The sequence below is a fragment of the Sinocyclocheilus anshuiensis genome, unplaced genomic scaffold (assembly GCF_001515605.1).
Source record: "Sinocyclocheilus anshuiensis isolate Anshui unplaced genomic scaffold, SAMN03320099.WGS_v1.1 scaffold1934, whole genome shotgun sequence".
Classification (NCBI taxonomy): domain Eukaryota; kingdom Metazoa; phylum Chordata; class Actinopteri; order Cypriniformes; family Cyprinidae; genus Sinocyclocheilus; species Sinocyclocheilus anshuiensis.
This window is the reverse complement of record NW_015542444.1, coordinates 96,662-122,602: the sequence shown is the minus strand read 5'-3', so window position 1 is coordinate 122,602 and position 25,941 is coordinate 96,662. Positions and strand designations below refer to the sequence as shown.

Below are 25,941 nucleotides of genomic sequence, written 5' to 3'. Positions count from 1 at the left end.
TGCTTCCACATGTAATCTAACACGATCATCAGACATAAAACAGCGTCAAAACTGTGTAACGTTATGGAATAAAATGTCGACCAATGAAGAGGTAATAATGACTGTCAAGCTTTGGGGTGTTGATCGACTCCATCTACGTTTTGATTATCATTCTAAATCCAATTAATAGTATTTTTTCAGCTTTTTGTTCAAAATCTTCTTTATTTCTATATATATATTTTTTTTGTAAAACTTACCCACATTCAAGTGTTTAAAAAAAGAATGCATGAAGCTAGAATAAAATGTTTTTGTTTACAAGCAGATACCCTGTTCTTTTGATGTTTTGTAGGTTCAGATATTCATAAAACAAAATATATACAAATTAATACCTAAATAGGGACGTAGAAGTATACTTAAAGTATGATGTAAAGCTCACTTAAGGAAAACTTACGAGTATACTTGCAGTATAAAACTACTAAACTAGTAGTTTACTAAGACTATACTTCAAAGTTTACTAAAAATGCTACAATTATTTAATTAGTAAACTATCAGTGTACCTATAAGTTCACTTTTAGTATAGTTGCAGTACAAACTAAAAACATAGATGTAAACTAGTTGTGTACTCAAAGTTTACTACTGTTATACTTAAAGTATACTTAAAAGTATACTTTCATATACTAGAAAGTGGGCCAATTTAGTCCCAAGGAGTATGTAAATAGTACACTTACAAGTATACTACTAGTACACTGATATTTGTGTACTTACTGCATAAAGTATACTTAAAAATATACTTGAACTTTACTTAAGTATACTTAATAAAATAAACTTGAAGTATGCTACTTTTTGGTAAGGGATGACAAAAAAGTCGGTTATTCTATTTTCTTTACAATATTTAAACAGACATGAATAGTATGTTTTAGGCAGGACGTCCTTGGAAATAATACATTTTGGGCATTACAAAGTTTGAAAACCCCTGTTTTATTAGAACGGTCTGTTTTCATATCAGAAAGTCTGAACTCACGATTTAAACTCATCAGAGCACTGAGATGAACCTGTAGAGAAGAACAGACAAATGATTTCCACATTAATGAAGGTTATCTAGGCAGAAATGGGGAAAAAGACTGTCCAATTCTCCTTTAACCCGGCTTTTCACACTAATGCCTAAAGTTAGTCATTTGTTTTGTCTAGTGATTTATTAGCCTAGCCTACCAAGGACATAAGAATGTCAACGAAGAGCTCTAAATGAAACCACGGGTTGTAAACAATGAAAAGACTTGTCCAATTTGCTAAATCTTTACAGGCTAATTATTTAAAATCAATGCCGCATACCCAGATGAGCTAACAAAAATATGTTCTATAACATGTTATAATATGTTAAATAACAAAAGAATGTTTTGCTATCTCTCCCACGAAAACTATGAAAACGGTGTTTCTGAATGAACATTCCAAACGTCCATTCTTTTAATTAAAAAAAAAAGAGAACGTTAGCTATATCTGAACATTCCATTTTATAATTTTGCAGACATTATGGGAATGTTACTTTGGATGTTTCCTGAAACAAATAACAGCATTTAAAAAAAAACGGTAGATGAACATCCAACTAAAACGTTTAATAAACGATGTTTTTGTGCCAACATTTTGAGAATATTAGTAGCTTAAAGCCAACGTTCTATTAAAAAAACGTTTGTTCGTAACTTTGAGAGCCAGTTAGTTCTGAGCAGTGTTGGGGGTAACTCATTACAAGTAATGCGAGTTACGTAATCAGATTACTTGTTTCAAGTAACTAGTAAAGTAACGCATTACTTTTTTAATTTACAAGAAAATATCTGAGTTACTTTCTCGAAAAAGTAACGCCAGTTACTTTGTTTTCCCATTTATTGACTGACAGCTCTCCTGTCCCCATATTGGGAGAAATCGGGAGTACAGAGGAGTTGTGTGCGCTGTGTGAACATGATGTTACTGTAGTTCTAGACTAAATGTGAATGTGCATTAATTCATCCCACTCACAAAAAAACAGATTTAGTATTCATCAAAATGAATTAAAACTCAGAATATGACGCAAACCTGCAATAATTAAATATGTTAAATAACACAAATGTATCTAATCCCATTTTATTAACCAATGTCTTTGCTGCTGACCTTTGATGATCCAGTTCAACCATACTAATAAGCAAAAATTACTTTAGAGAAACTAACAATTGTGCTTTGTTTTTTTATTGCTGAAGAGTGTTTCTTCTCCTGCGTTCTACTGTACAGACGTGAGTTTACTTTTCCTTCAAACTTAGGTTTATTCATTACACTTTTTGCAAGCAATATTGTAATGCATTACTTTTAAAAGTAACTTTCCCCAACACTGGTTCTGAGAACGTTCATTGTTAGCTGGGTAATGCAGTAAATCTAATTGAATACAATGCATTTTTGATATGTTTTATATGTATAGTAGGCTATTCTTTTGAATCACGATGTTACAGTAATGCACTATGTTTGTGTCGTTATCGGTGTTGAGGGTGTGATGGTGGACTAGCTGCCTCCCGCCCCTCTGCGCTCTTACGCCGCATTCTTTCAGTCCGTGTCAAAGTTCCGCGAGTAACGGCAGCAGCAAGCGGCGGAGAATGGCGAAGATCTGCGGCATTATACTGTTCGTAGCGCTGATTCTGGCGGTAAGCGAAAACACTGAAATGTTTCCACTGTTCATATCGACTTGTATATAATCTTAAATCTTTTGTCTGCGTCCTCAAAGTTTCGTTTCTTTCATATGATTTTTTTCTAAACCCTCTCTGAACACTTCTTCATCAATGCGTGTATAAACGATGATAATTCTGTATGCTTTACGAGTGTAAACTGCTGTTTTCTGTTCATCTTCACAGCTAGGCTTGAGTGTGGATGTGTTTTTCTGGTGCTCATTCTCTCACTGATGTGTGATAGTCAGCCAGGGGTTTATGAACTCTGGGAAGATACAGGCTAGATGTCTCTTAACACTGACTCTTTTTTTTTTATATGGATAGATATTATTGGTAAAATTATTGCATTAGCAGATTGCCAGAGGAAGAGAGTCAGGGTGGGAATTATTACAGAGGAAGTCGAAACAAAAGGTTGGCGGCCTTAAAAGTCATTATTTTCATATGTTGGTGATTCTTCAACTTTAGGCATTTATCAGGGAATTATTTTTGATTAAAACGAACACAAACTTGATTAACACTATTATTCTTTTTGTTATTCTTGGTAGTACTTTGAAATCAGCTTTCCCCACAGCCATGGCTTTATTTTCACCATCGCAACAATGTAGCCATTAAAGAAGTTTTTTATTTTTTAATAAGTATACTTGTACACAACAGTATCATTCGAGAGCATGCGAGATGAAACCTGAAACTGGATTTATGGGGGAAAGTCATGGTAATAATTGTTTTGTGTGCAGAATATTTTTATTTTGCACCGTGCAATCAAGCTGTAAATTAGCCATATTGCATGAATGTTATATAACCTGTTTTACTGCTCTCCAGTTTTAGTTTATCACATTATTTAGTTGGAATGGACACATGTGCTTTTGTGTTTGTGTAGATACTGAACACTTCAGCGTCTGAAGGACAACAGAAGAAAATCAGACAGAAGAGAGAGTGGATTATCCCACCACACAAACTGAGGGAAAATTTCGATTATACGTATCGGGAATACATAGCCAAAGTAAGATCTTTGTTTTTTTTGTTTTCTCTGCAGTGTTTTTTACTGCAGTCACTTTTTTTTATTTGTATTTTTTTTCAATGCTGTTATTATTATTAATAATATTTTACATGCAACAGTACCTTTCCAAACATTAGTGAGTGATGTTTTGATGAACAGTTGAACTGCAAATTAATAAATAGAGAAAAAATTAAAATAAAAAATTTTAAGCACTTTTTCCAATGTTCTGCAATGAATTATCATTGACTAGTATGAATAAACTCTAGTTACGTAACACTGCATGGTAAAACAAATTAAAAAATTGTTTAACATGCTATTTTTTAACTGTATTAAATGCATTTGTCTGCAGATCCGTTCAGATGAGGAGACCAGGACGAGTATACGATATTCACTGACTGGATCTGGTGCTGACCAGCCACCCTTTAACTTGTTCACTGTTAATAGAGAGACTGGCTTGGTCAAGATCCACGGAGTGTTAGACAGAGAGAAAACTCCCATTTATTATGTGAGCAGCCCTTTCATCTTTTACACACGATTATAAACATTTATTGCATGGGTGTCCGTCCTACCCTGACTAACCTATAAAAGTATACTGATGAGTCGCTAAGAACTCGAGATAGCATCTAGCAGCAACTTTTCACAGGAGAGCTGGATTTGGGATTGTCATGAAGTGATGAATGTCATACATTCTGCCTGAATGACTCGATTACTAAATGAGGTGCAGCTCGTACTAAAAACCCGTAACTTGTGTTTTCTTAGCCATAGCACATGCTTAAATAGAGGCAGTCATTGAGTTGGTGTGCATGTGTTTGTTTTCACAGAGAAATCATGATTCATTAATAACTTTGAAATTACATTTTCTCTAAATTTTGAATCTTATTTAATTTAGAAATTTAGAAACATGGCATGTGTTAAAGGAATAGTTCACCCAAAAATGAAAACATGGGCCATCCTGGATGTAGATGAGTTTGTTTCTTCATCAGATTTGGAGAAATGTAGCATCACTTGCTCTTCAATGGCAGTGAATGGGTGCCGTCAGAATGAGAGTCCAAACAGCTGATAAAAACATCACAATAATCCACTCCAGTCCATCAGTTAAAAATTCTCCCACATATTTGTTTAGGGCTGTTTTAGACAGTTTTTGCTTGTAAACGGTGCTTGATCTTACTTAAGATTGATCTTTTCAAAGTGTTATTATTGAATATGGCCTCGGATTTTAACCAGAAGCAGTGATTTAAAAACATCTTACTGATGTATTTGTTTCTTACAAACACACAGCTTTTCGCTTCACAAGACTGTAACTGATGGACTGGAGTGGTTATTGTGATGTTTTATCAGCTGTTTGGACTCATTCTGAAGAGTCTTAGCATTTGCTGTCTAACTTTAGTTGTAGCCAATACACTTTTGTACGTTATAAATATCCTGTGCATAGCGGTTCGTCTTTTATATCGTGAGATTTTGGCCAAATGTGTTAAACAACAAGAGAAACTGAGCACCCATATAGCGACAATAAACTTCATAACCTGCGAACTGATGAAAACGTAATGCGATTAATTAGCTGCCTCAGATGCGGCCGTTCTAATGATGGACAAAACACAGATCTCCGTCATTCCATTTGAGTATGATTTTCAGAAATCAAGTGCAAGTGTCTGAACACCAACCAAAACACCAACCTCTGATGACGCAGTTTAATTATTGATGGAAAAAAAAAAAAAAACGGCAGGAAAAAAAGGTTTGGAAACACTGCATTATTCAGCAAGTGATGAAATTCTAAATTGTTTTAGCCAGAATGTTTCGTAAGCCATGAGGTAAATGTCGGTTGATTTGCATATCACCTGCATAGATCAGGCTTGCATGAACATGACCATCATTAGACAACAAATGACTTATCATACTTTGAGTGTAGCAAGCTTATATGAATGCATAGAGAGAGTTTGTGCTTGTTGATCAGAGTTTAAATGCTTAGACCGAGCAGAGAAACAGCATCTCCTGAGTCGTACAGAGGAGTTCTGACATAGTTAACTGAAAAGGCAGGGTTTCATGATATTTCTAGCACAGCCTGGCCTTTCCTCTCTATCAGGAATACTTAGTTATTTCCCATTTGTGTTTAATTGAGCGTGTGTTTGATGTACTTTTTATTGCGTTGTTGTCCTTGAATACAGTGGAGGAGAAAATGAAGGGTTATGAGAGAAGGATAAGGGAGGGGAAATATGAAGGCCTGTCATAAAATACAGACTGAATAATAAAAATATATAAATCTATGCTGTGACTTTAAGAATTTATACTGAAAGCAGTAAATGGCTGTTATGACTTTTATGTAATTTATGAGATGTCTGGTGATTTTTTCTGTGTTCCAGCTCCGAGGGGTTGCCAGGTTTCTGAATGGCAGTCATGCTGAGAAAGATATTGATTTGAGAATCGTGGTGGAGGATGAGAACGATAATGCTCCTGTGTTTAACCTGACAACCGGAGCTGTTTATGAGCAGAGCGCAATAGGTACTGCCTTCATTCATCATACTTCTGAGACAATCGTGAAATTAGCCTATCCAGACTCATTGCAAACATGTGCCTCCACCTATATTTCTGCAAAACTTTGGTGTAGGGGATATTTCCAACACAATAAAGCATTAACCTTTAGCGACACTCCCTGAACATTTCAATTCTGAACCGCCACAGAACTGTACTGTATATGAAGCAACGTAATAAAAACACAGCAATACGTGCTATCAACTTGCCACGGTCACATACTGAACGTGCGTTTTAGGGCCACTCACTGGACATTTCACTTTGAAACTGCTGCGAAACATGCAGTAAGTTGTTGCAGAAACGTCACCACAGGCACGTGTTTCCAATGAGCCTGGGTTGAAATGAAAATATGTGTCCCTGGAGCACAAAAGCAGTCTTAAGTCGCTGGGGTATATTTGTAGCAATAGCCAACAATACATTGTATGGGTCAAAATGATCTATTTTTCTTTTATGCCAAAATCATTAGGATATTAAGTAAAGATCATGTTCCATGAAGATATTTTGTAAATTTCCTACTGTAAATATATCAAAACTTAATTTTTTATTAGTAATATGCATTGCTAAGAACTTAATTTGGACAACTTTAAACGTGATTTTCTCAATATTTAGATGTTTTTTGCACCCTCAGATTCCAGATTTTCAAATAGTTGTATCTTGGCCAAATATTGTCCTATCCTAACAAACCATACATCAATGGAAAGTGTATTTATTCAGCTTTCAGATTATGTATAAATCACACAATTTCATAAAATTGACCCTTAAATTGCATAATTTTATTAAATTGATAAAGACCTGGAGAAAGTCTGCAATATTTTTACTGACATATTAAAAATGAATTTTAACATTGACAAAGCATAGGTCCCTAGTGAAAAATAAATACTTAAATATATTTGAAAAAAAAAAATATTTCATGCTAAGTATACTACAAATACATTTTCATATTTATGTACTTAATAAAAATACCCTTCAACTGTACTTTTAGTAAACTAAACTGGTATACTTAAAGTCTGCTAATTTAGAAAAACTAATTTTGTACTTAATGCACTTTAATTGTGCAGAAGTAGTGCTGAAGACCAGTTAAAGTATAGGGTTAGGGTTACTTCGTATATTTGATTGTGCTAAAGTATAGTTCAGGTACACTTGAAATATTTTGCATTTAAAGACCGGTATTATTCAAAGATCATGCAATCTTCATCAAAAGTGACATTAAATTAATTAATATTAAGAAAGTGCATTGTGCACGAGTAGTACGCCAAATAAAGTTTAATTATAATTATTGTATCAGTAAGTCTCAAGTTATCTGTCAGTAAATATGTTAATAGATTTGAACTATACTTAGTATAAAATAAATGTATTTTAAATATATTACTTTTTTACTAGGGGTAACAAATATACAAACAAATTTTTACAGATACATAGGGTAAAATAGAAATATATGAATAATATGAAAGTAATGTTTATCCATAATTATATGAAATGTTAATATGTTATAATAGGTTATGACATTTGTTTGTGATGTTATGTTGTATTTATTGTACATTGGCTGCTACTATACTCACACTTTCAGTTGAGCAAGATCACAGCGCATCTCAATTCTCACAAAGAGGCGTTCTGTGTCCTTGTGTCCTTCCGAGTTCGTTCGTTCAAGGTAGCCTGTTAAGACCAGTCCCCACGAGAAAGTGAGTCCGTTCTTTACATTGTTAGAATTGAGAAACAGCCCTGATCTTTTAAAGTGAAACTAGGTGTGTGTGAGAAAAATACTAATACATATCACCAATGTTTCCTGTAACTGATTGTGTAAGACTTGCACAATACTGAGTATGAGTTTTGGACCATTCCTTAACTAACAAGAAATGATGATTAACGAATTAGTAAGTATTAGCACTCAGTTGAATGTGGTAATTTACTATGAGCCAATACTACTATTTTTTAATTCATCCCGGAGACCCTCTAAGAAACTAGAAAGTTTCATAATTAATGTTTCTGTTTGTTTCTTTATAAAGCACAATTAAAACAATGTGAAGTTCATCAATGAGCTGTACAATTACACAATAAATTGACAAGAATTGAATTTTAAATAATAATACCATACCATAACATGATAACACCATAACATAAAACAATCAATCAATGACTGACAGCATCAAATACATAAAATTAATAAGAGCCCCTTTCTAGTTAACCTGTTGAACCATGCACCAATGCAAGTAAAAGTGGTTTTTTAAAGGAGCCTAAAGAAGGAGCTAGTCTTAGATGTAGCGTTACAGGGATAGTTCATCCAAAAATGAAAATTTGATGTTTATCTGCTTACCCCCAGGGCATCCAAGATGTAGCTGACTTTGTTTCTTCAGTAGAACACAAATGAAGATTTTTAACTCCAGCCGTTGCAGACTGTCAGTCGTATAATGCATGGCAATGGTAACAAAATCTATGAGAGTAAAAAAAACATGCACAGACAAATCCAAATTAAACACTGCGGCTCGTGACGACACATTGATGTCCTAAGACACGAAACGATCGGTTTGTGCCAGAAACCGAACAGTATTTATATAATTTTTTACCTCTAATACACCACTATGTCCAACTTCCTTGAGCGCGCACGGCATCCGGTGCGTACGCGCATATTAATTTAGCTTTGCTTTCATTCAAATTCAGAAAATTTTGTGACATCCAAGATTTAACTTCATGTAAACACCGTAACCTAAACACCAATACAGTGCTTATCTCATTTCTGCAAAGGTCGGTACACCTGAATGTCATCTTCGTAACAATGAAAAGATGTTCCATGCATATAATTATAGAAATAAGGTTGCATATATAATGAAAACAAGATTGGGCCAAGAATGGACCCTTGCGGAACCCCACTAGACCATAGGGCCGTTTTAGAGTAATGTTGACCAAAATAAAGAAAGTCCCATTAAAAAGGAAGGACTTGAACCATTTAAATGCCATGCCCTGAATTCTTACGGTCTTTTCTAGGCAAGAATATCATGAACAATGGTGTCAAACATTGCGCTGAGGTCTAATAAAACTAAAATCACCGAGCACCACAATGAAAATATAATTTAAAACTTTCAACAACGCCGTTTCTGTGCCATAATTTGCTTTACACCATGACTGAAAATTTTCCAAAATTGGTCTGCAATTGGTTTAAAGTAACCTTTTCCAATTTTTACAATAGCATGCTTAAAACTTATTGGAACTACTGCTGTTTTAAAACTTATATTAATTAAAGTCAGTATACTGGGACCAACAATATCAAAAGTCTGCTTAACTAATCTTGATGGGACAACATTGCAACCAAAATTTGTAGGTTTCAGCTGGCCAACTACCTCAGCTAAAGGCTGAAGAGAAATTGGTGTGAATTGATCAAACACAGCAGAAGTAGCCGAAGGGTCGTATGAACAGGCACAATATGCAACCTGATATCATCAGTTTTCTGTAGGCAGATCAGGACATGTAACAGAGTTGAATTAATAGTGAACAAAACATTAGAATTACAGCTGCGCTTTAAGAATAAATCAGCCGAATAGATTATCTTAGCTATCTTAAAGACTCACGCAATATGAAACCTGTAATTTGTCCTTCTTCCACCTGTGCGCTGATTAAGTCCAAGGTATGCCCATCATCATGAGTAGGTCTACATATGTGTTGTATGAGGTTAAAAGAGTCAATCATGCCCAAAAATATTTAGTTCGGAGTTAGATGGACAATAAACACACACTTTGAAATCTCCCACAATTAAAAGTCTATCACATTTTAGACTAATTTCACCAGCAAATTCTTACATAAGCAAAATCCTTATTCCTTATGCATGGAATGTGATATGTGAAATGTAAATAATGCATAATTCATTTTAAAGTGATGATCATGTTAACCACTATGACTCAAGTATTACCAAATTCTTCAAAAGAAATTGCTAATTACATGGAACAATATTACAAAGACAATACATGATCACTCCCTAGTAATGACTGAAGTTCCCATAAGCTTTTTACGTAATATTTTTGTATAGTAATTTCTTTAGAATTTGGGATGAATGATGATTAGAAATGTTTAGTAATGATAATGTAAAGCTTACCCAAATCATAAGTCTGATATTGCTGGATTAAATAAGTGGTTAAATGTTAAAGTAGTAGTTAAAATGTTAAAGTTTATTTTAACCTGTTATAGTTATTAGTTTGTTAAACTGTATAGTATTTGTAGTTAACTACTGCTTTTAACCGTGTACTAACTACTAAATAACTAATAATTACTAGTTTCTTGTTAGTTAATAGTAGTTACTAGAATGTTATTATGGTCTTCCTGATTTGTTCATTTGTAGATATTCAGTAATGATGGAACGGTATTCTAAAGTTTTACCCAAAATGTTTTTCAGTTCATCTATATTTCAGGATAGTTTTGATTGCACAGCTCTCTCCAGGTCATGCAAAGCATTTCAACCGGGTTAAAATCTAGACGCTGACTTGGTAATATTTTGGTAAAGTGATTCTTTAGTTGATTTACTTGTGTGCATTGGGTCTGCTCTCCTGACATGTTCCAGTAAAATGTCTTAATGCATTTTTGAATTCGATTTAATCGGTGGCGGACCTGTCAAACCTGCACTTCCACTCTCATTTGCTTTAGTCAGTCACTTGTTTCTAGTTAACTTTTAGAGAATTTGTTAACACAGTGCTTCACTCACTTTCTCCAGTGTAAATGATTACTTAATGTCTTCAGTAAAAAAAACAATTGCAAAGTACAAATTGGGTTCTTAGTTAATTCTATATTAGCATGTGAGATGCAGATGAGGCCACATTTCTACATGAGTAATTATTGTATAGGACTAATTCAAGGGGTAACAAAAACTTTCTTGAAAAACAAATTTTATATAAGCAAAATAAAACTGGTTTCATTTGTGAGCAAATCAATTCAGTGACTCACACAGAACTAACACATGCATTGTTAAATTGTTTGCACCTACTAGTGTAAATACAGTATTAATCAAAATCCCACCATTACTGTAGCCAAACCTATGTACATGTTCTTACATTGTGCTGAAGGATTTAATTTATTTATTTGCTCACTTTCACACACACATGTACTCACAAACACATTAATTGGCCATGCATACATACTGTACATACATACATATATCTCTCTAAAACTATTCACAGTGATTTGATAATATTCAAGCCAGGTGATTTTAGTGCTGGGCGGTATACCGGTTCATACCGAATACCGGTGTTTATTTTTGTTATGATATTAATTTTTAAAACAAAACTGACATACAAACTAGAGAGTATAGACAACAAAACAATAAATCTAATCTAATTAATTACATGATGTGCCAATTAATTAATTAATCTAATTCATCTCAAATTAATCACATCAATTTTGACTGAGAAATTTCCCCCTAAAAGATCATTTAAAGTCATTATTGTGTTAGAAAAGCATTGAATAGACATTACAAAAAGTAGCCAACCCAAAAGGTTGTGGGTTCGAGTCTCAGTGTGTGTGTGTGTGTCTTCACTGCTGTGTGTGTGCACTTTGGATGGGTTGCATTTTTGAGGGCCTAAAACTCGAAAACTCATGAAATTTTGCACACATGCCAGAAGTGGAAAATTTACATCTGATATGGGTTTCAGAATTTCAACGAAGTGCCTGTTTCACATGCATGTACGAAATTCGGTAGACACCAATACCTACAATAAACTGCCCAGGTACGAAGTCCGAAACCCAACAGGAAGTCTATTATTTTGAATTTTCTCTGCAAGTATTCTCTGCCATTTTCAGGTGTTGTATTTAAATGAACTCCTTCTAGAGATTTAAACAGATCAACACAAAATGTGACCCTGGACCTCAAAACCAGTCATAAGGGTAATTTTTTTTTTAATTGAGATTTATATATCACATGAAAGCTGAATAAATAAGCTTTCCGTACATGTATGGTTTGTTAGGATAGGACAATCCGAGATACAACTATTTGAAAATCTGAGGGTGCAAAAAAATCAAAATACTGAGAAAATCGCCTTTAAAGTTGTCCAGATGAAGTTCTTAGCAATGCATATTACTAATCAAAAATTAAGTTTTGATATATTTACGGTAGGAAATTTACAAAATATCTTCATGGAACATGATCTTTACTTAATATCCTAATGATTTTTGCCATAAAAGAAAAATCAATAATTTTGACCCATACAATGTTTTTTTTGGCTATTGCTACAAATGTACCCAAGTGACTTAAGAATGGTTTTGCGGTCCAGGGTCACAAATTTGATCAGTGTAATCTAAAGCCCATGTGATGTTAAATTGCAAAGATCTTGAGTTTTTGTTGAAGGGCGTGTCCGTGGCGGCCTGACAAACTTTGATGTTTCGCCATTAAATAGGAAGTTGTTATAACTCATAACGCATACAATGTCCGATCAGCCCCAAACTTCAATTGTTTGATAAGAGTCCAGTTCAGAACACATTCCCATGCCCATATTTAGTTATAGTCATAGCGCCACCTGCTGGTTTGGTAAGAGTCCTGGCCTGAAAGCATCTAAAGGCCAATATACAGTTATAAACATAGTGCCACCTGTTGGCAACAGGATATGTCATGTTTTACACTAACTCAAACATACCATGTTCAATCTGCACCAAACGTCATATGTTTGATAAAAGTTCTGGCCTGAAGACATCTACATGCCAATATTCAGTTATAATCATAGCGCCAACAGCTGGCAGCAGGAAGTTTGGCACACATAAATGACTTTGACATTTTCCTTGACATTTACCACTTGAAAGGCATATTGCTGACCGTTCGCTGTTTTCCTAAAGCCACTGGTGGCCTTTCAATGCTTTAATTTTTTTTTTCATTATTTTTGTCCATAATTAATCGCACCAAATTAACGTTAAATCAACAGACCTATTATTTATATATTTTAAATATTTGAATAGTTGATGTCACTAGTCTGTCTGTCCGCCACTTCACTGTGCCAGTCGCACCCATTTCATATCACTGTCCCTCTTCTCCTCCCCAAACACTCAAAAAAGTCTAGAGCCGAGGCTGATTACAGCACGAACATGTCATTTGTCTCTGCTGTCACTTCCATGACTCATAACAAATGCAAAAAAAACAAAACACTCAGCTGTAAAAATAACAAAATCCAGTGCAATACTGGCATTGAACGTTCATGAACTGTGGTATGAGACTCTCAGGCTTTTTGTGTTCTTTGATACAAAACTGAAATCTGAAAAAAAACAAGGTTCAATCTTGGTTTTAATGATGAATTTCAGATAAGACAAAGTTGCATTAAATGCAACACCTGCGCAATTTTGCTCAGAACTGTCTAGACACTGCCTTGATCTTACTGATGCATGGCCATTCTCTGTTTGATGAGATGACATAACCAAGTAATGAAACAGAAGAGATGTGTCACTTACTTTAGGTACACAAATCAATTGCTAGGAGACATTGTTGCACTCTTTTCACAAGTTGAATGTGTTCAGCCTCAGCTCTGGGAAAAAAATGAAGATATCATCGAGGCACACACATTGCTACTGTGTTGTCCTTGATTTTTCAGACACGTTTGCAAAGACCATCACAGCAACAGATGCAGATCAGCAAGGAACTCTGCATACAAAAATCGCCTACAGCATTGTTAAACAGCATCCCGAGAACATGTTCTACATTAATCGAGACACTGGTGGGATACACGTCATGCACAACACGCTCGACAGAGAGGTATGCAAACAGTAATTAATTTAGCTTCAACCACTCAATAGACAGAATAATTTCTAATTTTGTTTTGTAGTTAATTTCAGACTTTTTTTTTTTTTATCAAATTTATTCTTGATTAAAGATTGAAAATGTGCCATTTCCTGACATTCTAAACATTGATTTCTTCTATGTTTATGGTTCATTTTGCCACAGACTTGACTTCATTCATTCATTCATTTATTGCTGCACTGCAAGCATTTATTTTTCCATCAGGAAATGCAAATTAAGTTTTTACAGAAACATAATTGATTTTGCATGGTTAAGTTTTCATTTTTCTGGTTAAGTGTTTATAAGATCACACTTTATTTTAAGGTGCAATTCTCACTATTAACTACGACTTTTACTTCAACAAACCCCTAATCTGCTGCTTATTAATAGTTAGCAAGGTAGTTGTTAAGTTTAGGTATGGCATAGGATTCATGCAGAATAATGCATTAATATGTGCTATATAAGTACTAATAAACAGCCAATATGCTAGTATGCATGCTAGTTAATAGTGAGAACTTGTCCCCAAAACTCAAGTGTTACCAATCCGAATTGTATTGCACGTTGACTTCCACATGTGACTGATGTTTGTGCTTTTCTCATCACAGAAACAAGAAACATACACATTGATTATTAAAGGGACCGATCTGGATGGAGATCTGAACGGAAAAACAGGAACAGGAACTGCTGTCATCAAGATTCATGACGTCAATGACAACATTCCTACTTTGGAGAAAAACTTTGTAAGATTTTATTTTTTTGAGTATTACCACACCAGCTTGTACCAAATGACTTTACACAATCTTTAGTTTATTATGAGTTGTTGGGAATATTTTTATGCACATACTTGTAAAACACATGCATTATTATTTGAAATTACACATTTAATTGATAGGGAATGTTTTGTCATATGTGACCCTGGAGCACAAAAGCAGTCTTAAGTCGCTGGGGTTTATTTGTAGCAATAGCCAACAATACATTGTATGGGTCAAAATTATCGATTTTTCTTTTATGCCAAAAATCATTAGGATATTAAGTAAAGATCATGTTCCATGAAGATATTTTGTAAATCTCCTACCGTAAATATATCAAAACTTCATTTTTGATTAGTAATATGCATCGCTAAGAACTTCATCTGGACAACTTTAAAGATGATTTTCTCAATATTTAGATTTTTTTGCACCCTCAGATTCCAGATTTTCAAATAATTATATCTCAGTCAAATATTGTCCTATCCTAACAAACCATACATCAATGGCAAGCTTATTTATTCAGCTTTCAGATGATGTATACATCTCAATTTTAGAAAAATTTACCCTTAAGACTGGTTTTGTGGTCCAGGGTCACATATCAGAAAATAGTCAGTTAAATTAGCTGTTCATGAAAGTGCATCTGGTTAATATATGTGAAATCACTATGGTTTTTAGTATGAGTGCCGTGTGGAAGAAAACACTAGAAATGTGGAAGTGGTGAGGATTCAAGCGATCGACGCGGATCTGATCTACACTGAAAACTGGCTGGCCGTCTTCACAATCGTGTCGGGAAACGAAGCTGGTTATTTCTCAGACTATCTGAGACATCCTTGCCATAACGCATTGCTGTGTGTTGTGACGGACAGACTGGCATTCTCACACTGCGAGCTTCATGCTTTCTAACCATATCGCCACTTTTTTACCTTATGTAGCAATAATTAAGCTATGTATTGTGGCAGTTTGGAAAATGAAAGTTTGGGTGAGTGAGTGGCGCTCTATCGCGTCTAAAAACAACACACTAAACCTATAGTGAAAAAGCAACGAGATAAAAACAGTTTTGCTAAAGCAAACTTGCCATTTTAGCTTGCGTTGACAAGCCGTTGAGTTTTTTTATCGTGACTCGTACCCAAACGCTTCACATCACAAGTGCAATGCTGTTCCAGGTGAACAAGACGAGCGAGATTAATACAGACAGAAAAAGCACATACTGTTATGTGATGTGAATTGTGTAGGTGTGTTTTTGAAGTTTTGCAAAAATGTAGGTAGAGGCAAGTAAATACATTTCCCAATATATAGACAAAATCAGCTCTACAGGTTGTTTGAACACTATTGAATACAGTTAAACGTTTCATGAAGTTTATTTGTATTAAGTCTACCGCATGTCATTTTTCAGCTGAGTTTGTAACGATGGTCACCGCAACAGACGCAGATCAAGAAGGAACTCTGCATACAAAAATCGCCTACAGCATTGTTAAACAGCATCCCGAGAACATGTTCTACATTAATCGAGAAACTGGTGGGATACATGTCATGCACAACATCAAACAGTGCTTTGTTTTTCTTTGCACACCAGCTGTCAAGATGCATATAGTTTTAACTGCACTGTCCTTCAACAGCGTCTCTGCAAAACCTGCATTACATTCTGACAGATTAAACAAACAATCTGCACTGAGATGTGCTGTCAAGTCATCTTTATTTTCATAGAGATTTATGCAGTACAGATTGTGCCAAAGCAGCTTCACAGAGAAACACAGGAAAATAGCAGAATCAAATATGGAAACTCAACTATGGAGACCATTCTGTAAAGCAGATCTAAAAGAAAACAGTGTCAATATTTATCTAAATTCAGCTCAGTGTTGGTTCAGTTCAGATCAGAAACAGTGTGGAGTTCATCAAATTGAAACAAGTTCAGTTCAGCTCTAAGCAGCTCTGTGAAAGGCAACAATGGTGTTCTTTATTCAGCTTGAATCAGTTCAAGATAAAAGAGTAACAGCTTTATTATTGGATGTAAAGAGAATTTTTGAATTTTATTATTGGATGTTTGTAGAGGAGACTACTGTGCTGTACATATCTTTCGATTTAATATCTGATGTATTGTCTCCCACGCACACCTGAACCCATTTACAAATAAGATGCAAATAAGATTGTTAATAGCAGACTGAAATGGTCAGGGATGCTGTTGAAAATCAACTGTTTTCTAACATTAGATAATACCTGCATTGTTAGCTCTGTTAGCACTGCCTTTTCCTCAGTGGCAGTTACTTGTGCTTGTGCAAGACTTGAAATATGCTTATGGGCCAAATACTCCACTGGCAAATGTTCAATCACTGGACAACAATCTGTGCAACTGAGGACGCTGGTCTTGTTCCAACAAAAAAGAAATCTGCGGTTCTCCATGCATATTGTGGACAGGGTGAACTTGCTCATTCTGTCGTGTGGTTTTTTGCTCTCCTGATCTGGGATATCTAATGCTTCTGTGCTGGCTGCTCTGGAATTCACAGCCGTCCTTATCACAGCTGTGTACCAGGCACTGAAAGATCTGTACGAGTGTTTATCCAAGCAAACGCCACCCTGAGGCTACACTTAATATTTTCTCTGTTTTGTTGTTGTTGTTTTGAAGGAAACAGCATCATTCTCACAGAAGTCAAATATACTGGCAGCAATTAGTGCAAGTTTTCACTGACATTTTCAATCTCTGTTGTACCCACATTTTAAAACTGTTCCACAGCAACAAAAAATTAATTTAGCTTCAACCACTCAATAGACAGAATAATTTCTAATTTTGTTTTGTAGTTAATTTCAGACTTTTTTTTTTTTTATCAAATTTATTCTTGATTAAAGATTGAAAATGTGCCATTTCCTGACATTCTAAACATTGATTTCTTCTATGTTTATGGTTCATTTTGCCACAGACTTGACTTCAAAGTAATAATATGTTCTGCATTGTATCTCAATATGTTTTGAAAACCATATTGTATCTGATCAGCAACTTCTCATTAATGAGTGAATGTGAAAAAAATGAAAAGTTTTAAATGTTGCACATAAACCAAACCAAAATATATAAATAAAAAATTAATAGATAGGTGATAGATAGATATTGAATATCGATCGATCGATCGATAGATAGATAGATATTTGAATAAATCATTGTATAAAATTTATAGGAACATATAATCTGAAAATTACCAGTATTAACCCCATTGGAATGAATGGATTTTAATTAAATTATTTTGAATTTATAACTCACGATTGCTCAAAAACAGTCCAAGAATCCTATATATTTATTTCTAACAAAACAACGTCAAAACATTGTAGCGAATCAGCTCATGGGGAAATATAAATAATTAATCATAACTAGTTATAATTAATTATAAATATTTAGATCCGCTGTAGATATTTACTTGACCTCTCAGGGTCAACTGTGTGTCAATTCTAAGAACGTTAATTTCCTGGTTAAGGGAAATAACTTTCATACTGTACAACTCTACACAGAGCTTGTAGCATAAATCTGCATGATTAGGGACTCCAGTTATGAGCAAACAATGAACAACGTCAAGTGTGATAAAAGTAAGACTTTATTAACTACATAAACACTTAAACTAGTCTAACATACTACATAAACACTTAAAGTCCTGGGCCCTGTTCACAGACAACTTGGCACCCAGTATGTTTATTGGGTGAGGGGTCTGTGAACGTTTGTTAATCTAATGAATAATTGATTTGTTAAATCAAATGAAAAATGGTGCGTCTGATTGGTCCAGACGCTACAACATCATCAATATTAAAGTTTTCAAACTAAATAAATTGTTGCATAAACTTTCACTTTCAGATGATAAAAGTGATCAGTTTTTCATTCTGCAGTGGTTTGTCAATAGACATACATATTCATGTTCATCAACAAAATTCATGGGCGTGTAAATTTCTGTGGGTGATTTCCTGCCCCCTAGCAACAATAATTGCAGGCATTTCAAGCGCAAAATAGCACTATTTTACATAAAGTCATTACCAATTACGCAGCAATAGACAGCGACACGCTACTAATTGCTAATAACGTGAGGTGAGACTACAGAAATTCTACAAACATACTCAAGGATGTGGTTTTGTTCAGATGTTGAAATACAACTATTAATTGATTTAATTTTAGGTATGCAAAAGGACGAGATGTTGACAACTGGCTGATTATAGATGAGAGGACGGCTGATATAAGACTCAATAAAATACCAGATTATGAGTCCAAGTTTCTGATCAATGGCACATATTACTCTCAGATAATCTGCATCACTAATGGTAAGTGAGCCTGTGGTGATAGGCTACATTTTATGATATGCAGTGCTGGGTAGTAATGGAGTACATATAATCTGGATTTTGGAATCTGATTACATACTACATATGTGTAATCCAGATTATGTTATTTACTACAGTTTTCATCATGTAATTTGTAATCAGTAACAGACTTAATCTACCCAGCATTGATGATTTGTATGTAAAACAGTTAGAATTGGCAACAGATATTATTAAAAGCACTTATAAAAAAAGCAAAAGAGTTTCAAAATGTATAGTTTAATGTGCTGCAATTTCTTTTACAGATGCCCCGGCTAAAACTGCAACAGGAACCATTGCCATTCAAGTAAAAGACTTGCAGCTAAAGTTTGCCTGCCCCAAAAGAACGTCTCCACGTTTGGAGCATCTGGTGTTCTTCTAATGCTGCTGGGACTGCTGCTGCTTCTGTGTGAGTGCAAACACTGAAGCTCTCTTTCTGTCAGTATGTGCTGTTTGTCAAAATAGAAATGCTTGCATTAAAAAGTAAAATGGGTGTTCTTAAAAATGCATTTTCAAATGCTTTAAAGTAGTGTTACTGGCTAATTTTCTCAACTAATCGTTAAGGAAATTAATTTTCTGTTATGTTTATTATCAATTACTTTATTATTGAGTATTATTATTATTTATTTATTTTTTGCTGATTTACCCATATGGTAACTAAATATATATAGACAGAGACAGAGAGAGAGAGAGAGAGTTATGAAGACTGTATAAATAGATTTTAAAATACATTTTCAAAAAATTGTAAAAAAAAAAAAAAGAAAGGTATTTACATTAATGTATTTTCTACCAATATATTTTTGGACATTTTGTATATTTTTGAAAATATATTTTAAAAATATATTCTTTAAAAGCATTTCAAATGTATTTTGCTCTCCATATATTTCCAATCTAAGAAAATACATTTCACATTTGAAGAAAAAAACTATTTGTTGTCTATAACATGTGTGAGCATAAAACTGTCACAACACAGAAGAAGACCTCGATGAGACAGACAGGTAAGTTAAATTTCTTTATTAACAGCTTGGTGCAGAGTGAGGTGATGTGAAATCAACAGGTGAGTCAATCAAAGTCAATGTGAGAAACTGGACTTAGCTCAGGTGGATAACAGTTCTTTGGATCTCTTTCCAGGAAAAGAAGGAGGACAGTTGATGCTGACTGCAGACAGGCGAGTACAGGTAACTATCCAGGTAGGTGAGACTGGTAAGGAGTAGTGTAGTGAACTCAAGACCAGACAAAGTGCAACTGAAGTGATGGTGTATTAGAGCTAGTCTTGATTAGGTGTGATTGGGTCTGACGAGGCTGGAGTATCCCTGACAGTACCCCTCCTCCACGGGCAGCTCCCGACACCCGCTGCTGATGTCGAGGACGGCTGCGGCCCCTGGGTGCAGGACAATCGGGATGGAGGGTATGGAAATGAATTAGGAATGACGAGTCCAGGATATCGTCACTAGGCACCCATGACCTTTCCTTGGGGCCGAATCCCTCCCAGTCGATGAGATATTCTAGGCGACCGCCTTGATGCCGGGAGTCCAGTATGGTGTTGACTCAGTAGATGGTTTCCTCCTCATCGATCTCGGGAGGAGGAGGTACGTCCGTTTCGTCAGACCCTGAGGGAGAAGGAGACAGGATTAGTGCATGGCTTGAGCAGGGATACGTGGAAGGTAGGTGCTATACGGTAGAGAGATGGAAGATCAAGCCTGTAGGTGACATTGTTGATCTGCCTCCTGATGGTGAACGGGCCAATATAGCGGGGACTCAGCTTGCGGCAAGGCAGTCGGAGACGGATGTCCCGTGTGGACAGCCAAACCTTATTTCCAGGTTGGTATTGCGGAGTAGGTAGGCGACGAACGTACGCTTGGATCTGGTGTCTCCGAACTGCCTGCTGGAGATGGACATGCACCGAGTCACATACCCTCTCGCTCTCTCTGAACCAGTGATCGACCGCTGGAACCTCAGATGGCTCTCTGGTCCATGGGAAAAAGGGAGGTTGAGAGCCGAGTACACACTGGAAGGGTGTGAGGCCGGTAGTGTTCTGCCGGAGGGAGTTTTGTGCATACTCGGCCCAGGGAAGGTAATGGCTCCAGCAGTTCTGGTTGTTATGGCAGTAGCTGCGAAGATATCTCCCGATCTCCTGGATCTTTCGCTCAGTCTGGCCATTAGATTGCGGGAGGTATCCGGAGGTCAGGCTTATGGAGACTCCTACGAGTTGGAAGAAGGCCCCCCAGACCCAGGAGATGAATTGGGGCCCACAATTGGAGACGATATCTTCAGAAATACCGAAGTTGCGAAACACATGGTGGAATAGCTGTTTCGCGGTCTCCATGGAGGTGGGTAATCCTCTGAGAGGGAGAAGTTTGCACGCCTTAGAGAATCTGTCGACGACAACAAGGATACAGGTGTAAGATTCCGATTCAGGGAGGTCGGTGACAAAGTCGACTCCGATGTGGGACCAGGGCCGGTGTGGTATGGGAAGCGGTATCAGCTCGTTCATAAACCCTTGGAAGACAGAAGGTGAGTTGGATAATCCATACGGCATAACGAGGTATTCATAGTGTCCGGTGGGAGTGATGAAGGCAAGTCCAGCTTGCGAGCTCCACGTAGTTCCTCCAGGGCAGCCGGCACCAGTGGAAGGGGATACGGGTATTTGACTGTTTGAGAATTGAGGGAACAGTAATCGATACAAGGCCGCAAGCCCCTGTCCTTTTTGCCCACAAAGAAGAAGCTGGACGCAGCCGGTGAGGTCGAGGGACGGATGAAGCCTTGTTGGAGAGCCTCCTCAATGTACTCCTCCATAGCTCTTTGCTCCGGGATGGACAATGGGTAAACTCTACCCTTGGGGAGTTGAGCTCCAGGCAGCAGATCGATGGCATAGTCCCATGGCCGGTGAGGTGGTAGTTCCGTGGTGGCCCGCTTACTGAATACATCCTGGTACACCCGGTATTCTGGAGGGATGGTAGGAACCTCCTTCGGTTCAGTACTCTCAATATTGGTGGCAAAGACTGGAAGGAGATGAGATTGTGGTGAAGAAATTTTGGTCAGGCCGTTCTGAAGACAGTACTCACTCCAGTGGAGAACTTCGTTATTATTACAGTTAATGATGGGAGAATGAAGGGCCAGCCACGGGCGTCCCAGAATGACCTCCATGGTGGAATCCTCCAGCACCAGAAAGGAGAGGAGCTCCTCATGACGGCACCCAATGCGAAGCGTAATGTTGGGAGAGCATAAACGAATCTTGCCACGGCCCAGTGGTTTTCCCTGGATGGTGAGGATATTCAAGACTTAAGCATTTTTCTGAGGTTTGAGCCGTAGCCGTTGTAGTGTGGCCAGCGAGATGAAGTTTGCAGAGGAGCCAGAGTCTATGAGAGCATGCGCTGAAAGCGATTGGTGAGATTAAATTAATGATACACTCATGCGAGTCAGGGTTGCTATTTGAGGACTGAGCTGGTTGGTACTCACCGCTGGGCATGCTGGTCGGACCTGGTAGGAATTAATCAAGTGTCCGTTAGTTCCACAGTACAGACAGAGTCTGGAAGTCATCCTCCGGTTGAGCTCCACACGGGTGAGATGATATGAGTCAACTTGCATAGGTTCTGGTGCTGGAGGTGGTGAGGCGGTTGAGATCAGTGAAGAGAGTGGCAGGACATCCTTGCAGGCATATAAATGCTGAGAGATCTTGATGACTTTCTGAATGAAGCTTTCCAGGCCAACCGTGTCATCATAAATCACCATATGTAATCGAATGTCTGTGTTGAGCCCTTGACGAATTTGACAGCGTACTCACTCACAGATGCCTTGCCCTGGCTGATGCGGAAGAGCTTATCATGGACGGAGATCTCCGTGGCGGAGTGACAGAACACCTCTTTGAAATGTGATGTAAAGGCTGCTAGAGTGTGAATAGCGGGGCTGTTGGAATTCCAAATGGATTGTGCCCACTGAAGAGCGTTTCCTCCTAGATGGGAGATCATAAACGCGATCTTGGAGCGATCGTTGGTGAAGGCCTGAGGCTGCATCTCGAAGTAGAGTGATTGGGTCTGATGAGGCTGGAGTATCCCTGACAATAACACATTTGAAGAATTTTATTTAAAAAATGTATTAACAGTAATGAACCATTATAAATCTAGTTTTGATCTGTAGTAGGCTATTTTATCCAAATTTGCATTTTCGCCAAAATGTATTCTGCTGTAAGATTAAAAATGTATTTTCTTGCCCTTGAAATGCATTTTGAAATGTATTCTGGTATATGAAGGTTGAAACTAAATATTTTTTCCATTTAAAAAAAATAAAATAATTTAACTTCATTGTTTACAACATATATTTAAAATATATTTTGCCCAGAGAAATATATATATAGTATAATCTTCATTAAGCAGATATTGCTTTGAGTAATAAGCTCAAAATACTGATTACATCTGGTCCTCCATGTAAAGATCCTGGATTATGAAATCTCAATCTAAGTATACATATGCATACAGTTTACATATTACAAGTAAAACATGTTAGTATATTTGAATTTTTTGTTAGCTGTTGACTGCTGTTGTTGCATGGCTCTATATGAATGGATTGTGTGTGGTTGTGGAAGATGTTTACAGATGCAGTGCTCAGAGAACACTGAGGACTGATGTTGACTGTGTTTGCAGTGGTGCCGCTTCTGCTGCTCTTCTGTCTTTGTGGAGGTGCAGGAGTTGCGGGAGATTTCAAGACCATGCCGTTTGATGCTAGAGAGCATCTTATCGCATATAACACTGAAGGACAGGGGGAGGACAAGGTATGTGACACTACAGTACAAGGCAGAATTTTAACACAGACTGATTTTTGAAGTTCAGAATCAGATATTATATGACGTCACATCTTCCAGAGGCCTTTTCTTTCTTCTTTCAGAATTGCCTATTGTGTTCTTAGAGTGTTCTTGAAGAGCAACAGTCTAGAAGCTAATGTTTAGAGGCTAAAGTGCCTAAACCTTTGAATTTTTAATAGCTGGTCATTATGAAATTTGGTGGATACCTAGAATGTGTACATTAGTCTGTGTACCAAATTTTGTGATAATCGGACAAGTTAGCACTATAAAAAGCGAAATTAAAGTTCTTTTGAATTGTACAGGGAAGAATAGAAATTAATTTTTCCTCTGAATAATTCAGTTCCCTCAAATCAAATGGTAATTTCCATTTATGCAAAAACATGATTGCCATCCTTTTTCTGATCTACGTGTATTTTGGTGTGCATCATCTAGAAATGCCTATGACAAGACATTTCTTAAGGAATTTGGATGCATTTAACTCTTTAGCAGATTTTTTGTTTGTTTGTTTTTGGATATGGCCCATAATGACTAATTAGCCTGTATCTTGTCAGTACAACATCAAAACAACACAAGCATTCTGAGGACACATGCAAAATATCAAACATTTCCAATGTTACTGAACAGTTCTAAACTTTTTAACTGTTAGTTTCTATTTAACAGACAGAATCAGCAGTAGTGCTGGGCGGTATGACCAAAAATTTATATCACGGTATTTTTCAAAATTATACCGGTTTCACGGTATATGACGGTATTTTTTTTTTCATGCATGACCGGGTGTTAACCATATTTTGTACTTATTGAGAGAGGAAATACTGTAGTATATTGACTTAGAATGCCCTATTTTACTGTCATGATGAGTGAATATTGTCAAAAAATACCACACTAAATAGTGACTAAACATGACCCCTTTTAATACGTTAACCAGGAGTCACTCTCATTTATAATCGCGGCATCGTCTGATAAAATCAACATGCATCTACACTAAAGAGTGGCTATGCGGTTGTTTTGGCTAGATTACTTTTTTGTCTCATGCAGCGCACTGCCTGCGTCTGAGTAACAAACTAAAAAAAACAACAAACAAAAAAGTGCATGTGATATTAACAGATGAACTACGCTCATATTTATAATTCCAAACAATCAGTAAGCGACAGGTGCTAGGAAACGCTAGTATGAATATTCTATGGAAAAAATCCGCTAAAAGGGTCTGAAAGTTGCTAAATCTAGTGCTAAAGTCTCGCTTGTGTGTGTGTGTGTGAGACGCGGGAGCTGATGACAGGGGGCGGTGGATATTTGTGGCGGTCAATGTGGATATTGTGGATGAGTTCTTCTGTGTCATCACGTTCTATTAGTTCTACAGCTTCAGTTTCGGGACTTTCTCGCTTAGTAACACATACAGCTGTTCCCTCACCACAGTGCACCAGTGAAAAGGGACCCCTTTCAAACAGTGTTGCGTTCCGAACGTTGTTTAAGTGACATACGGTATTGCGGTATTTTAAAAATTCATATCATAACAAAAATAAAAACCGGTTTTCGGTATGAACCGGTATACCACCCAGCACTAATCAGCAGCATTTGTGTTTTCAATTTTGACAAATTCTAAACTTGGGCCCTGTTAACTGCAGTTGTTTATTTATTCTAGTCATTTATTATTTATTATATTATGTTTACATTTCTTGTGCATTTTTGTGTTAGACGAGTAAAGAGTGCAGCAGAAAACTACACTGTCAAGCACACACACTGCTACATCTGTTATTACACACATGCCTATAGGCTATTTATTTATTTATGGGACAAAGACGAAAATGGGTTTTCAAGTATCAAAACAATTAAGGATTAATGCTGCTTTAATTTTTTTCCATATCAGTCTTTTTTTCCATTACCAATCTTTGTCACTGTCCTTCAAACCACATTTACCCATTTGTCAGCAAGAGGTTTTTAATCATTTAAAATACGATAAAATTTAGTACAATCACTTGTTAATATATATATATATATTAAGGCTGTCAATCAATTAAAATATTTAATCGCGATTAATCGCATGATTGTCATGAACATTAAAGGGGTCATATGATGCGATTTCAAGTTTTCCTTTCTCTTTGGAGTGTTACAAGCTGATTGTGCATAGATAAGATCCCTGAAGTTGCAAAGACTAGTCTCAA

The 25,941-nt window shown here is 36.4% G+C and overlaps 1 protein-coding gene and 1 long non-coding RNA gene across 2 annotated transcripts; both read left to right on the top strand.

Moving 5' to 3' along the window:
• The first annotated feature begins 2,550 nt into the window (after nt 1-2,550).
• Nucleotides 2,551-16,310, top strand: LOC107693588 (desmoglein-2-like). The gene is made up of 6 exons (XM_016493031.1): nt 2,551-2,639; nt 3,538-3,660; nt 4,007-4,162; nt 6,015-6,153; nt 16,058-16,191; nt 16,281-16,310. Exons 1-6 carry the CDS (start codon nt 2,592-2,594, stop codon nt 16,308-16,310), a joined length of 630 nt encoding a protein of 209 aa, XP_016348517.1. The 5' UTR covers nt 2,551-2,591.
• Nucleotides 16,311-18,644: 2,334 nt separating this feature from the next.
• On the top strand, nt 18,645-19,303 carry LOC107693595 (uncharacterized). The gene is made up of 3 exons (XR_001634775.1): nt 18,645-18,721; nt 18,809-18,951; nt 19,251-19,303. It is a non-coding gene; the product is annotated as an uncharacterized LOC107693595 (long non-coding RNA).
• The last annotated feature ends 6,638 nt before the right edge of the window (nt 19,304-25,941 follow it).